Source organism: Passer domesticus, chromosome 1, assembly GCF_036417665.1.
Source record: "Passer domesticus isolate bPasDom1 chromosome 1, bPasDom1.hap1, whole genome shotgun sequence".
Classification (NCBI taxonomy): domain Eukaryota; kingdom Metazoa; phylum Chordata; class Aves; order Passeriformes; family Passeridae; genus Passer; species Passer domesticus.
Window position 1 is genome coordinate 51,327,097 of NC_087474.1, and position 15,818 is coordinate 51,342,914.

Genomic DNA, 15,818 nt, shown 5'->3' on the forward strand with positions numbered 1-15,818 from the left:
GGCTTGACAGTCCCTTTCTGCCAAGCACAGAGTGTTATTCCCTCTCATCATGACAGCATGAGGCAGTCAAAGGACTCTATTTGCTATTTCTTTATACGATTCTTTTGTTTTAACATGCCCATTTGGAAGCTGGCCTGTGTTGCAGGCTGTGCAGAGGCACAGGGACAGCATAAAGCAATTCTTTTGAACTTTGGATTGCAGAATTCGTGACCTCACTCCCAGCAGCAAGGAAGCCAAGAAGCTGTCCCACAGCTTTCTCAGGTAAACCACTCACTGTAAACACCACTGATCTTTTCTTCTTGCACCTTGGATGCAACTTTTCATTTACCCTACTTATGAATTCTTACTCTTAAATCCTTTGCAATTCACCTCTAAAATGTGAAAGATGAACATTGACACCTTCTTCCCAACTCCATGGTGTCCAATTACAGAAACATGCAATTAGAGATGTTAATGACAGATTATTAGGCATTAACCTATAATGCCATCCTCCAATAGCAGCAAAAATGGGTCACACTGTAGGTATAATTATCCTGGTTCTCTAATAATAAGCCCTGTTTGTGCCTTTTTTTCTGCGATATATCCCTTGTATTTCAGTACAAAGTAGGGGCAGCTCTAGTTGTGTTGGAGAGTGATCTGGAGCAGGATGTTGAACTGCTGGCACATGGGCCTGGCCTTCAAAACGACTGAAAAAACTAGGCTGTAGCATCTTTCCAACTTAGAGAAAACCAGTGAAGGATTTTGGCACCCACCTTTGTTACCCACAATTAGGAGGACAGGCTCTATTCACAGAGAGATAAACTGAGGGACAGCAGGAGACAATAGGACTCCTTGGACAGTAGGAATGGTGGCCCCACTGCTTCTGTCTGCTCAGCACCACGGTGGTGGTGCAATATTCTTCAGGGAAGAGGGCACATAGAGGGGTGAAGGTGGGTGGGCAGGAGGAAGAGAAATGCAGTGCAGGTGAGCAAACCAGATGAGACAGTGCAGCTTAAGAGCACAAAGGGAAGTTGTCTGTGACAGCAGAACAGAAATTTTATTCTGTAAATAGAATAGAAACATGAAAATAAGAGTGCCCAAGAGAGGAGAAAAATGAAATGAAACTCAGATATCTGAAGGCATCATGCACGTTTTGTGCTGACTGAGAAGACCAACTGCTTTGTAGCGTGTACTGCAGAAGTGGTACAAGAATGAGATGACTGTTTAGAGTCCTTAATCACTTTATTGACTACTTTCTCTTGATTGTTAATTAGTTAGTAGCAAAGGTAGAAAATAAACTTAACAGTCTTTCTTGGCTTTCTTGCCAGTAGTCTTTCTCATATGTAGAGTGGGCCCCTTAAAGCATTCTCACCAGGGCCAGCTACACAAATCTAGGAATTGATTCACAAGGAGATCCTGGAAGAGACTATTTCAAAGCTGTCTAAAAAGATGTTGTACCTGTCTAAATGCCAGAATATGTGCTTTCAGTGCATCTGAACCAAGGGGGAAAAAGAAGAAAAGCAGACTTTACAAGTTTCTGAGGTCTTGTTGAAGGCACTTTGTACATGCAAAGTCTTTGATGCTTCTGAACATGCTGGCAGGGTCAAAAATTTGTGCTTTTACCTCTCATAAATGAGGTAAATATTATGTTGAGGCTATTACCAGAAAAGAAGGGAAAAATAATATGCTGAGATCCTGTCAGAACACTTCTGCTGTACTGTCCTGTTTTTGGTGAGAGTACTGATGATGAAGGGATGTTGTAGACAGTGAGTGTCAAAAAAATGTGTCAAAAATGTTGTCCTAGTATCTTATTAGTATAGAAATAGGTTTGCACCCAGATGCCTGCCTTATGGATCTTAGGAGATCAATGGATGGGCAAGAAAGCAAGAATATGAAATACAAGTGTGTGCTCGTGTGTGGTTTGCCTGACATTCCCTTCATCTCCTGTGACTTCCTGGGTGGTTTGCTGAAAAGCTGTGCCCAAGGCCAATTAAAAACCCACCAGCCCAGGGAGAGTTCTACTGCAGAAGGGTCAGCAGCAATTCCAGCCTTGAAGTTAGATGCTCAGGTCTGTGTTCAGGTCCACTGATAAATTTTAATTTAATTTAATAGTAGTCTTTTGCTGCACCTGTTTAGTGTGTCAGTCCAACACCTCAGGACTGCAGTTGTTCAAGGTGGTTTAAAGGCTCACAGTTGCTTGTGGAGGTGGCCTGGCACTATATTGTCCTGGCCAGGTGGGTAGGCAGTGGCCCAGATTGAGACAGGCAGCTGTGATCACACCGAGTTTGCATTGATCAAGTTGCTTGTCTCTTGCTTCAGAGCAGTATTACTGTTTGCTGTTTGGTCTGTAGTAGCACCAAGAGGCTGGAGATGCTGGTGGAGTTTTGTAGCACCAGGAGGAAGACAAGGACAAGGAGAAGGAGGAGGAAATGCCTTCCCCATAGAACCTACTCCTAGCCCCAGCTCCCTTGCTCAATTCCAGGGTAAACAAAATTGATGTTTATGGTGAAAATGCCCTTCTTCTCCAATACCTACCTTTGGTGGAGGTGCCCAACACCAACTTCTGCCACACAAATTTCAGAGACCAAACAGAAAACCCAAATTTGCCAAAATAAAGGAGACTCTCTTAAGCCAGCCTATTTTTAGAAGATCCTCTGTGAAGAAAACAAAGTCTAATTTAAACCAGACTTTACTGTTGCAGTAACTCACCATTTCACATGTGACCCTGGGAGTTTGTTAAATCTTGTTAACAGTCTGTGTCCCACTTAGCTTCAAACTCAAGCCTTCTCCTCCATATCCTGCTATTTTTGAGGGCACAAAGTGAACATCACCATTATTAGGGTGTTCTGCTCTTTAACAGTTATGTTTTGAGAACACTACTTACAACAATTTAAGGTCTCTTATTGGTAACTGTGGCTTCAGTGTTTTTGTGAGTGCTAATCTCCACTTAATCTTTCTTACCACTGCAAATAACATGGAGGAAAAGATGTCTTTGCAGAACAGCATAGCTTGGAAATTGTGTTTTTTTCATTACTGGCTGTGTAAAAGTCTGGTTTTCCCCCAACTGACTTGCATACTTTTTTAGAGATATAACAGTTCTCAGGGGAGATCACCACAGATAGCAGCACGAACTTCCTGCTTAGGAGGCAATTGCATGTTGTAGCTATAAAATTCTCTCAAATACTTAGAGTTGATCCCTTTGTGGCCAACAAAGTGGAGGGGGTTTGGTCCTTCCCTGGGAGAGCCCCTGCAGTTTGCAAGCCGTGTGTCATGTTCATAAAGGCTCAGGACAGGAGGCACACCTTGGGCATGACTCTGCTTCCCTTCCTTAGTGAGCCACTCCCATGGCACTTCAGCAGAGCAGCCAACAGAGCAGCAAACACAGTTGGCCACAGGACAGAAATCCAACTGGCGAGTCTTTGCAGACAACAGATCCTTAATACGTTTTGGTCTTCTGCAAGCTGTCACCATTCTGAAGTCACTAGCAGCTGTGTGCCAAAGGATGCTCAAGGCTGCAATATTCAAACATCCATTCCACAAGGGACCACGATGGCTGGGAAAGGAAGCAGCAGCCCCTCTGTGGGGCATGCTGTAGGCTCCAAAGTCAATTCTGTCCTTGGTTTTGGAGGCTGGCATGGAATTGTGGGATTGAGAGGCTTGTTAAAATGTGTAGCTCTGAACCTTTTCCCACAGTGTGCTGTTATAGGATTGGGTTGGGAAAACAGCTGAGAAACAAGTGGGACAAGAGCATCAAAAGCTAGACAGGGGTGGGGTGGTCCAGCCCATGGGCTTCCAACTGTGACTGAAAATGAGCAATGCAGACCTCGGTGCACAACTTGGGTGCACCTCAGCTCTCCACATCTCTGCCTCAGCAGGAGCAGCAGCAGAAGACAGCTGTGGGCAGGGGCAGCACCTTAGGAGCAGCCAGGCGTGCTGCATGCTTAATGGGATCACCACTGCTCAGCTGCCAAGCTCCCTTGCCAGATGGCACCGTCTCTACACTGCAGACTGGAGCGGAGGTGGTGATGAGAGTGTGTGTGAGCATGTGACTGATCAGCAATAAGCTTTTCTTACTTTCCATGCATTTCCCGTGTCGGGGTGTGAGCAGACCGTGAGACCTAACAAACCTCAAACCCACTGACAGCAAGTTTGCAGAGCCTCTAATTTCCGCTGTTTACCAGGCAGGTCCTCTGAGCCCCAGTCAAAACCTTGCTGCTGCAAGAGCTCCCTGTCTTCCCACCCTTACTCAGCAAACTGAGTAAGGGTGGGAAGTGCCAGCAGCACCCCCCACCCCCAGACATTTGCATTCAATTACCCTGAATTTAATCACAGAAAGCACATTTTGCCTGGCCACAACTTTGAAAGGGGCAAAAACAAATGCCTCAGGTCACAAACTGTTATATCTGATCCTTCCTCTAGATTTACCACGGAGTTTTTTCCCCCATCCCTGTTATGTGGTGTTGGTGTCAGAGCCTCCTCCTGGCCAGATGAATCTTATAAGAAACTTGGTTATTAATCAGATTTTGTGGGGATTTAAGGAAAGTTGCAAACACAAGCAGGCGAGCAGGAAGTTCTCACTGTCCTTGTGAAATGACTAACGCTGTTTCTCTGTAAAACCACTTGCACATTTCCTCTGCTGTAACTTCTCATGCCATTCAAGTTCCCCAGGGGAAGTGAGAAGAAAAACTCATCACAGAAACAGATCAGGAGTGAGAGAGATGATAGCTGACAATACTAATGGCATTTTGGGGCATAAAATAGGTATAACACCCACATGCCTCTCTGGGTTGCCATCACTGCTAGCCATCCACAAATCTGAAATTATTTAAACAGTAAACTTAAATACTAAGGGTTCTTAAAAATCAAGGAAATAAGGAAAGCATTCAGCCTAGGAATAGCATGCATTACAACTGAGTGCTAATGCCAACAGGGCAGGAGATGAAATTTATACCTGAATTGCATTCACAGTTTTGTAGAATCATAGAATATGTTGAGTTAAAAGGGACCCACAATGATCATGGAGTCCAATTTCTGTCCCTGCACAGAACACCCTAAAAATCATACCAGGTGCCCAAGAGCATTATCCATACTTCTCTTGAGCTCAGACAGGCTTGGTGCTGTGACCTCTTCCTTGGGCAGTCTGAGTTTCCCTCATTTTAGAGCATGCAAGCATCAGCATGAGGACATGTCAGCAGAGAGGTGAGCAGAGGGAGGCTGCCCCTATCACCCTGACCTGGCCACCACGGGAAGAAGTTCTGACACTTGTCTCCACCCTTGCTCAACTGTGGTTGTCTGCTGAACAATACCTGACTAAGACATACCTGAGGGATGCCTATAGAGGTGGTTTCCACAACAGGGCTCAAACAGTCTTGCCCAGGTCACATTTCTGGTTACATTTTGGTTTGGGCCTTGGTTTATTAATCAGCTCTCATTGAGCGTAGCACTTAAGTCACAGTGTCGTGTGACAAGTATTGGGGTGTGAAGCCTTTGGGATTAGAAATCCCATACAGCTTCCCCAATTACTCATATGCCTATGGTGCCTATTGAAAAAGAAAGGCTTTCTGCTATTTTTTTTTAAAATTGCTGTCAAGACCATTCCTCCCTCCCATCCCAGCTCCAAGAGAATCAAGAGCAGAAGCCAGTACTTAGATGCTTGTTCAAGTCCTATCTTGCCACAGCCTGAAGCATAGTGCTACGCCCCCACTGACAACTCAGCTTGACTCCTGCTAACCTGCTGTGGGCAGGAGCATTAGCTCAGTTCTTCAGTCCCCCTCTTACACAAACTGTGGAAGTGTTTCTTATTCTGCTGGGTCATGCATTCAAGTGTCAAAATTATGACTCATTAAAAGGGCAAGTTTGGGAGGGTGGGGGGTTATGGGAAGGAAGAAAATAGCTTGGAAGAGACTTCCTGTTTATCCACAGCTTGGGGAAAAAATTGACACAAGAGAATACACACACCCTGGCTCCATTATCTTTGCTGGCACAGTGCTGGCCTGGCTCTGTCCCTTACCACTCAAGGCCAAATCCATCCCTGCCGCGAGCGTGTTTACTTTAGAGGAGTTTACTCGAGAGAGAAATGCAGTGCCCGGAGCCTGAATGTGCGCAGTGTGCGAGCAAACACTCGGGCACCGGGAGCCCCCGCCACAGTGCCGCGGCACTGGCCCCCGGCCACGCCAGGGAGGTCATTTTCTTCTCGGCAATTAGTGAAGTGGTGGCATCACTAAAAGAAGTTGAATAAACACATTCAACCCAGCTGGGTTCCCGGTTTGCTGTGTTCTCACCACTCTTCCTTCTGGGCGCATGGTGGGGCCCCATCAAGCTCGGTGCCTGTGCGCTGCGCTTTCATTCAGGCCTGGTTGGAAAGGGCTTTTAGGAAAGAGGAGGAGGGGGGAAGTAACCCTTTGGCTTTCTTCTTTTACAACAACTGTCTTCTCTTTCTTTTCAGGGAGTAAAAATGCCAGCTTCTCTGAGAAAACTGCAGCAAATGGCTGTTTTCATGGGACTGTTCAGCGGCGGGGGATGCATCGTGATGTATAATCTTATGCAAAGTAAGTCTTGGTGTTGTTAGCAACCTTATTTCTCCTCTGCCCCTTTCACTGGCTTTTGTCTAGTGGGGAAAATAGCAGCATGCAAGTTGTGAAAAGCAGATGAAATTAAGGGAAGAGCTTCTAGGTTCTGCCTCTGTGGGCTCCACTTTTTTCATCCTCAGGGCTTTTGCTCTCCCAAGAACTGCTGTGTGCATTTCCAGAGGCACATATTGCATAGGGAGCAGGCTGTTGTGGTCAGAAGAAAGTCTGGTTTTTGGGGGTTTCCTGAGGGTGATGGTGAAGTGAAAGCTTCACCTGCTGTAATGCAGGTTTCATTTCTTAATTGAGGTTTTGTAACTGGGCAGTAAAAGAGGACCATCTGTGAGAAGGTGTTAAAGTCTAGCAGTTTTATCTGTAAATCTCTGTATAGTGCTGGCCCTTAAACACAGCACACCTGTGAAGTGCTAAGAAATCATGAGCATTCTCCCCAGTGAAGTACAGGTAAGAGCAGTCAGTACTGAGAAGACCAGAACAAAGACAAAAGCTAGACAGGTGATGTTGCTGTTTATATCTAGTTGTTTATCTCTAGTTGCTATGTGTCTTTGGCCAAGAATCCGTATTATTAGTCCAAATTATACATTTATTTTTTCTAAAACTGCTTTTAGATAGTTAGCATCAGAGCAGAAATAAGCTTTGGCTCTCTCTCAGGGGGTGCCATAGGCCTCTTGGCCCTATGCCTCTCCCTTGTTGGTGCTATCAAATGTTATTACTTTTCACCTACCCTGATACCAGAGGATACTGCCAGAAAAAAGTGTAGCCAAGCCTGTTTCTCAAGCCCTCAGATAAGCTCTGAATCCTCCCCTTCATTTTACACATATTAATAACAAATCAGACAGGGCTGGAAAGCAGACTTTAATTTTAGGCAGCTCATGCCCCCAAGCTCTGGAGTACATGACAGAAATATGATCCTTATGCTTTAAAATATTGAATCTGGCTTTAACAAGGACATTAGCATTTTTTAATTTTCAGCTTCAGCACTGTTAGTCACCCCCTGTGCTACACAGCAAGCCCCAGGGCTGGTTCCCCACATGCCTTAGCTGTGCAGTCAGGTGGCACATTGCAATGGCCACTTCGGGCCCTCTTGTGATTTCAGTGGCCACTGAGCAGCTGCCTGGTAACTCAGCCAGGCTGCTGAGAGGACATTTTCTGCAGCCAAATGTGTCCTTCTCTATCCTCTAAACAGACACAGGGGCCACACTTAGAGCCTTTCTCCTTTGGCTCATGCCTGGGGCTATCCCAGTGCCTTCTGCCCGGTGCACAGAACCAGCCCATACATGGACTAGTGAGGAGCGAGTGGCCTCCATAGTTGTGGGAGCAATGGGAAAGGATTCTTTCCCTTCCCTTCCTTTAGGCTGAAGGAAAGTTTGCATGCACGTGGTCTTTGTGCAAGCTTGTACAAATAGGTAATCCTATTTCTACTTACTCTCATCACCTCCACACCCTTCTCGTGGAAGCAGTCTGCTCAGCCAACTCCAGCATGCTTTCAGCTCCCCTACCAAAAGATGTGGGGACAAATGGATTAGTTGGGCATTTAATGTCTAATGCATGAGATGCTAACAAGGAACAGCTGAGAAGGAGCACCAGGAAATTAGAATCCATTTCTCCTCCAGCCTGCAGGATGACCACAACATACTTTTCACATGGTGTGAGTGGCTGTTTGCCATGATTTATAGGTACTGAAGGGGCAGGCATGCTGCAGCCCCTTTAGCTGGAGCTTCTTAGCATGCACCAGAGGGACACAGGAGGACCAACACAGGTGACAGCCTAGCAAAGCTGTTTCTATGCCAACTGGACACTCCCTGCTTACAGGGGATGCCTTTAATTGGGGAGAGAGGGCAGCACCTCTCTGCTTCATGCTCCAAGATTAATACTGACAGCTAAGAGACCAAGAAACAAACCTTAAACCTTGTTTTAAACCCTTTGAAAGGTGAAGGCAAAGTTGCCAGAGTAGTATTTAACAATTACACACTCTTAGCTTAACTCTGCCCTTCTTGATGTCGAAAGAGTGAAGTTAAGCTGATCTAGTAACCCCAGCAAGACAGCCATAAAGCTGTTAATAAGGAAAGCTCTGTCTCCATAAGGAGGGTCAGGAAGTCTCCAGCTCCTCAGCTGTGCCCTGTCCATTTGTAACCAGGGTACAGCGTTTCACAGCCATACAGAGCAGCAGCTGTCCTGCATGTGCCTGCACTGCTGCATGCATGTGCAGTGCTGTTGTGGCTGCTTGACCAGTAACTCGAGTGGTGCTCCTGAGCACCTCCCTTCTAAGGCATCCGTCAGCAGAGTTGTAACTTCATGGCTGCCACTTGGAAAGCTGTACCAAGACCACAGCTAGAGTACCACAGCAGCAGCTGTTCCCCTCTCAATGTCTCCCAAGATATTCTCCATTCTTAAAGTATTTTATGTGCCTCAAATAGAAAAAAACCAAAAAAATAGAATTTTTATCAGAACATTTCAGATATTCGTCCTTGTACCTTTTTCCTCTTCCTTTTAGATAACCTACAAATGCATGAAAAGTGGGGAGACACAGCCGTAAGCTGAGCTGTAGATCATTCCTGTAGAATGGAACAGGCTATGTTCAGAGCCTTCTTCATTTAAATGAGCTGAATAACATTTTCTTCTCTGATGTAAGGGTGTGTTTCCTCCTTTAGCCAAATTTCTCCTAATTAATAGTTTTGGACTGTATTTCAGGGAGGGTGTGGTAGTCTGGATAAATGTCTTTTTTTTTTTTTAAGCTTATGTTTTGATTTTAAGTGAACAGTCTCCTCACTAACCTGTTTCTCTCAAAACTAGAAAGTTTTGCCAGGACGCAGTATTACCAGCAAGCTTTGGAGCAACTGAACAGCAATCCTGATGCCCTGGCAGCCCTGGGTGCCCCCCCTCTTAAGGTTCACAACATCCACCTGACAGATGGGAGCAATCGCGTGGACACAGAAAGAGCGCGGGTAACTCTGGGCGGGCAGCGTCACAGGATGGCGTCCCGAGATGTCAGGTGACAAGAGATCAGCCAGGAGATTTTCAGCAGGTCATGAGTCACCTGGGGGCACTGGAAGGCAGCAGGATGGAATACTGGTTGATCTAGAAACGGATTGGATTTCCAGAGCGTAAATCTACTAGCCTAGAAACAGAAGAGCAGCATCTCCGTGTTGTGCTGTATGGGCCCATCACACAATGTCAAGGAAACTCTCAAGACGATCAGTTCCCCCCTCACACTGTAAGCCACAAAATCATTTTCAGAGACGTATCAGATCCAGCTTTAAAATAGCACCTGTCTTTCTTTACCCCCCAGATATGTCCCATGCTAGTTTTTAGGGCTTTATTCAGAGCAGTTTTACAGCCTCTTACAGGCTATGCTGTGGTACAGCATAAATGGTGTGGTTTTTAAGAGCACCTGTAAGCTTGTGTCATTGAGAACAGCTCCCCAGCCTGAGACTGAGTGTGAGGGTTACTCAGTGACTGGAGAATGCTGTGCTGGCTGCTGAAGTATTGCACAAGGCTGCCTTGTATCAGCTGAGGGCTGGGCCCAGGCAAAACCTTGCAAAAACAAGTCCACTTCCACTTGGCATTGATGCCTCAAGAGTACTTTCCATCAGAGTTTTTACACTCACAACTGGCTGCCCTTCACTTGTTTTGCTAACACCGATTGCCCCTAGCGACCTCTCCAGGTCCTTCACTAGGGTAACTCGTCACATTGGAATAATTTTGTTTTTACTGGTGAGTAGTTATGAATGCCAGGGACCAAGAAAGGGCATTAAGGAATGGGTCAGATAATACAATGAAGGAATATGACTATCAGGGTAAGATTAAAAAACCCCAACCTTTGACCAGCTCACATAAAATTAATTTCGATTTCACTTCAGCCAGGCTGCACTTACATGATACCCTGGACCAAAACATTTTCCGTGTTTTATAGATTTCACCAGGGAACATATCTAAGGAAAAAAGTCGTGCAAAACCCCACACAATGTCATATACTGACTGAAAAGGAGATAACCTTTCCCACGGGTGTTTTCCTATGTCACTGTTTAAGAATGCTGATCGCTTGGGTGACTCAGGGTGAAGTCAAACCCTGCCTTCTACTGACCTCACCCAAGACACAAATCACCAACTTTCTTCTCTACTTTTTCATGCTCCTAAGTATTAATGTTCTCATGAAATAAACTGGTTAATCGTCATTATACCACAGGTTGATTTAATGACTTCTCAACATTCCCAGCTGCTGGGTCTGTTGGTGAACACCTGGCAGTTTCTCTGTGATTGCATCATCACCAGCAAATGCTACACCTGAAACATTTCTTTTATTCAGATATTAAACCCAGTGCAATTGGTCATGGTTGCTGCTGCAGCTTCAGCTTTGTTTGTTAAACAGATAAATGATAAAATTTGTGACAGTGAAAAAAAAGAATCACTGAATATCTCATATGAATATTGCCTCAGTGTGTGTTAAGGGACTGATATGCAGAGGATCTCAACATACAGGCTTGTAATGGTTATGGGAAGCTCTGACAGTTCAGGTCACCTCTGGATGACCATACATTCTGGTAAGGAAAGGTGTTTGCTCATAAATATTTCAGGGAGCCAGTGGTTTTCCCTAGGCTTGCAGTTGTAACACAGTACATTCTTTAGGCAGAGAGAGATTAATGCATGGCAGAGCAGACATACTTGTGTAGCCACGCATGTGTTAGCTGTTAGAATAGATCAGTCCAATTCTGAAACACAGTAAGAAAATAAATTATAGTGTTAAAAGTTAAAAAGGTGTGAGCTCTTTGACTAGAAGGAATAAATGTCTGTTTCATAAGTTTTGCTGAATCTTTTCCATTTGCAGATAAAGTTACCGGTCTCTGGAACAAAATCGGCAGGCTACCTCTACATTGACTCGGAGATGGACCACTCCCGTCAGTGGTGCGTACTTGGGCGGGTTACAGGTGAAATGGGAAAGAAGTGGTAGGAGAAAAGAGTAGAGCAGGGTATTTGCTTTAGTCATGTGTGATGCTGAGGTCATGCACACAGATCGAACAGAAACTGCCATCTGAAGGCCTGGTGAAAAGTTATTATTTTCATTAGAACAAAAATGTAAGTTAGCTGAGAAATATTCTGAATCTGTCTTTCTGAATGTGAATAGAAGAGGAACATGAGACATTTCTTTGTGTTGTGTTCTGCAAACTGTAGCTTAGTACATATCCAAATACTGTGAGCCAAGGTAAAGCGAGGCTCCCTCCCACCCCACCTCCCCATAGAGGTGCAGAGGCTGTTGAACAGCAGTCCTAATTCTGGTCTGGTATTAGAGATTGCAGTAAGGGAATCACACATTATATCACAGCTGTATGAGATGAGCTAAAAACAGGATTTGTTTTTCTGAGATATCCAAGAAGTATCCTTATAGTTAAAAAAAGGTGCTAGAACAGATGCATTATAGTAGAAGGATACTCTGATCCCATATCATATAGAATTGACTTTACATTTTCATAGTATATTGAAGCCTGAAAACCTCCTTTGTCAACAGTAAACTGGTTTCTGGAACTGAGCAAATAATTACTACATGAACTCAAAAGATTTACTAGATAGATGCAAATCTCTTGTTAGTTATTTCTGTTAGCTCTGTTTAGAAACTGAAAGCTACAAAACTTTTACTCAGCTGCCCCCAGCCATTTGGTGATGTTTTCTATTAATAATTAGATGAGCATGACTTACTGGATTTCTCTTCTGAGTAAGTATGGGAAGGAAGAGAAAGGCACTAGGCTGGGACTTGAGAAACTCAATACTGGACCTAGCCTCTTCCCTAATAAACTGGCATAACCCCAAGGGTCCTCAGCCCCATTTCTTGTACACCTCACTTTCCTGTTGCCTCAGCTCTGATCTCCTCACTCCTCCTTAGCCCCTCCTTACAGACAATTCCCTCGTTCACAGTTACTGTGAAGTTAACTGAAGATTGCAAAATGTTAAAACTACAGCAGTGCATACACATCTCTTGGAGTTTTGTTTTAAAGTTAGCTCTTTTTACATTTCTGCAAATCTAAGAAAAAAAGAAAAAGGCATCTGCTTGTAAAAGGATTTGTGGCAGATAAATCTGTAAGACTCCACCAAATCCACCCAGGTGCAGGGTCCTGTGCATAGCTTAACTTGGGGCTGAGACAGGACTTGGTGCCCTTGCATTCCACTGAGGAACTAACAGCAAAATGGCTGGGAGTAAGGAGCAGGTAAGCAGGCCATCCTGGTGGGATGCTGCAGAATTCATGGGTGCTTTTCCGGGGCAGCTCTCACACTGATACAGACAGCGCTAAATAGCACCAGGATTTGAGTGCTCTGTGCAAGAGTAGCTGAGGCACCAGAGCTACTGCAATGCATCTCACTCTGAGTGTGCAGACTGTCCTAGTGTTTTATTTATTTTGTAAAAAAGAAGACAACTGAAAAAAGAAAATTTGGAGTCTGTGAGCTTGTTTGGTCCAGGAGGAAGTGGCATTCACTCAGAGGCAGGCAGTGCAGGGATGGGGAGGGTGCCCAGAGGCAAGGGCAGCCAAGGCACGACAAAATTCCTCTTGCCTGCCCTGAAGTGACCAAGAGAAGGGTTGAGCCCCCAGGCCACACTGTGGGGAACGAACAGGTCACCCCCAAGCCTGGTTGCTTGAGCTGGGTTGGGGGTGGGAGCAGAGGACTGCTGAGCAGAGTCTTGCTGCAGACCCATTGCACAGAGGTGCAGCAGCCTAATTACCTAATTGTATGTACTCAGCACTGACTCCAGCAAGAGCAGAGCTGGGCCAGTGCCAGGAGTATTTGAAAAAATCCTATTTTAGTACCCCAAAATAATAGTCCTTTCCAGCTGGAAAAGCAGCATGAGCAGTTTCTCAGAAGTGGGTTTGGAGCAGAGCTTAGAGGAAGGAACAGGCTCCCCCTCAGTCTCCAACAAATGCAATTTTCCTTCTTAGAGTAACCACTGTCGTACCCTGTCAGGTTTTCCAGCAGTCACATTGAGCGATCACACAGTGTTCAAACTCTTCCAAGCCAGAATAATTCCTTAGCAACACTGTCTGGCTCCAAGGCTGGAGAGGAGTGGAGCAAGGAATGCACCCGCAGGATGGAGAGGAAAAAAGGCACCGGGTCAGGGAAGGAATGTCCTAAGAAGAGCTGGCAGGTTTTTATTTGAATTGCAACAAATAGAAACATGCATACCAGATCTTTAAATCTGGGCTATGCCACAATATTAGGGAGAACAGCTTTCAGAAGTTGGCTCTCACAAACAAAGTTTTAAAACACTTGAGAGAATTTTTAAAAGTACTGAATGTGTGGAATTATTTGTTTCTCTGAGCCAGCTGTTTTTATACTGACTTGACCATGTTAAAAGTGATTGCTACAAGTTAAAAATCTTCTTTGGTTTATGTCAGCTGGTGCCTTCAGGATGTCACCTTGAAACTGCGGGATGGTCAGAATATTCCCGTTTACCACTCTTCAGAGGGAAGCATTGGTGTGCAAGAAAGCTAAAAATCAGGGACAGCTGCATTTCCACCTCCCATTGAGCCAAAGGAGCCATTAATCGATTGCATCCTGCTGTGGCTGTGAATGTACACAGTTGTTACAAGTGACAGTTTCACTTAAGCGGGTGCTCTCAAGACAATTTTCTCTCTAAGATTTACCTCATTATTGTTGTAGTTGTAATTTCTTTCTTTTGCTGGTTTATTCATGTGTTTAACAGAAGCCTAAAATAAATATCTTGCAAAAGAGTTGCTGTTGCAGAGAAGTCATGTGTTATGCCCTGTGTGTGCTGGTATTATGAATTTGAAATAAATAAACAAACTGCCAGGAAACTGACCTTTGTTTTACAGTGACAGACCAAAGTCAGGGCAAGTCAGCTTCTCAAAACTTTGAGAAGACTTACTGCCTCAGTTTCACCCCCAATTCTCAACAAGGTATTGCCTAAATCAGGAAGGATGAAGTAGCAAAGATGAAGCTCAGCAGCAGCACCCTTGACTTCACTTATGAGGTAGATTTGGACCCTCACAGTTATCATTACAAAGCTCATGAGATAGCTGAGGCCACTCAGCTTAGGAATTCCAGGAAGAGACTTGCTGCTCACACTGAAGAAGCCACTGCTTCACACCAGCACTGTCTGACAAGTTCTGGAGAGCACATTTAGGGAGAAAAACACTCAGGAGGGTGCAGAACAGATGAAGGCACTGCCATCTTTTCCTCTGACTACAACGAGAGATTTTGACTGTGCCATCAGGTAGAGAATTTCCCATCACCAAGCAAGTTGAGAAATAAGCAAAACACGCCAAACTAACAAAAAATCCCCAAACCCAAACAATTTCCAGTCCCATCCCAAACTGCCTATGCAAACAATTGCAAAACCTGAGGCACAGTCTGAGGGACAGAAAAAATACAAGTAACTGTCCTGTCTGTAGCAGGAGGTAACACAGGAGCCCTAAAGAACATCCAGACAAAAGAGTGTTTTGAATTCACTGCAATAGAGATGCTTAATCTCTAGATTAAGAGAGGCTGTAGCTAAGGATAGCCCAGAGCTTATACCACTCCATTCTCTGTTCCTCACCTCTCCATCTCTTCTTCTACATTTGAGTCCAAGAAATCCACCAAGGACAAAGGTACTGCAAAGCTTTTCAAGAGCCATGAATATTAGATAGAGAAGGGAGAGCTAGAGCAAAGAATTTTAAGAGAAGAGTGAGCATTTTCTTGTTTAACAATGACCCAGCAAACTGGGCAAGGTGGCTTTTGAACAAACCTGAAAAGCAAATGCCTTATTAGAAAGGAGATGCTAAGGAGCCACAGCAGAGGCATCTTGGATAAACCATTTTAGAATGAAACGATACATGTGTGCTTTAGTTTGAACTTCACAAAGAGCTGTCAGGATGAGCAGCACTTGTGAGACCTGACCCAACCCACATGAAAGCCCAGCACACCAGGGAGAGGATTAGAATTAATCAAAAAAAGACAGCATTGCCCAGCTTGAAGATTGAAATGGCTGTTTACTGGTTTCACAAAACAAAATACAAGCCAAATCAAATTTCATATTATATAAAAACATTAGCCTTGCACTACCACTATCCAGAACAACACCTCAGGGATATGGAGATCTGCTGGCCACCTGGTGCCTCAGAGCTTGATCGACTCTAGCTCTTGGTCACTGAAGAAGTTTGGTGGGAAATTAAACAGCTGACAAGAAAAAGCCAAATCAACCACTTCCCATCCATCAATTACCACTTCCTTGGCTGCAGCTTTGATTTGTTGCTAATCTGCAAAGATACC

General features: G+C 44.7%; 1 protein-coding gene across 2 annotated transcripts; it reads left to right on the forward strand.

Annotated features, from left to right (window-relative positions):
• Window positions 1-6,040: 6,040 nt before the first annotated feature.
• Window positions 6,041-14,278, forward strand: LOC135300350 (cytochrome c oxidase assembly factor 1 homolog). 2 transcript variants are annotated; one of them, XM_064419710.1, is made up of 5 exons: window positions 6,041-6,160; window positions 6,425-6,527; window positions 9,357-9,508; window positions 11,389-11,465; window positions 13,943-14,278. In XM_064419710.1, the coding sequence occupies exons 1-5, from the start codon at window positions 6,056-6,058 to the stop codon at window positions 14,037-14,039; spliced, it is 534 nt and encodes a 177-aa protein (XP_064275780.1). In that variant the 5' UTR covers window positions 6,041-6,055; the 3' UTR covers window positions 14,040-14,278. The 2 variants fall into 2 exon arrangements, with proteins under 2 accessions (XP_064275780.1, XP_064275782.1); XM_064419712.1 differs by lacking the exon at window positions 6,041-6,160 and adding an exon at window positions 6,260-6,282.
• The last annotated feature ends 1,540 nt before the right edge of the window (window positions 14,279-15,818 follow it).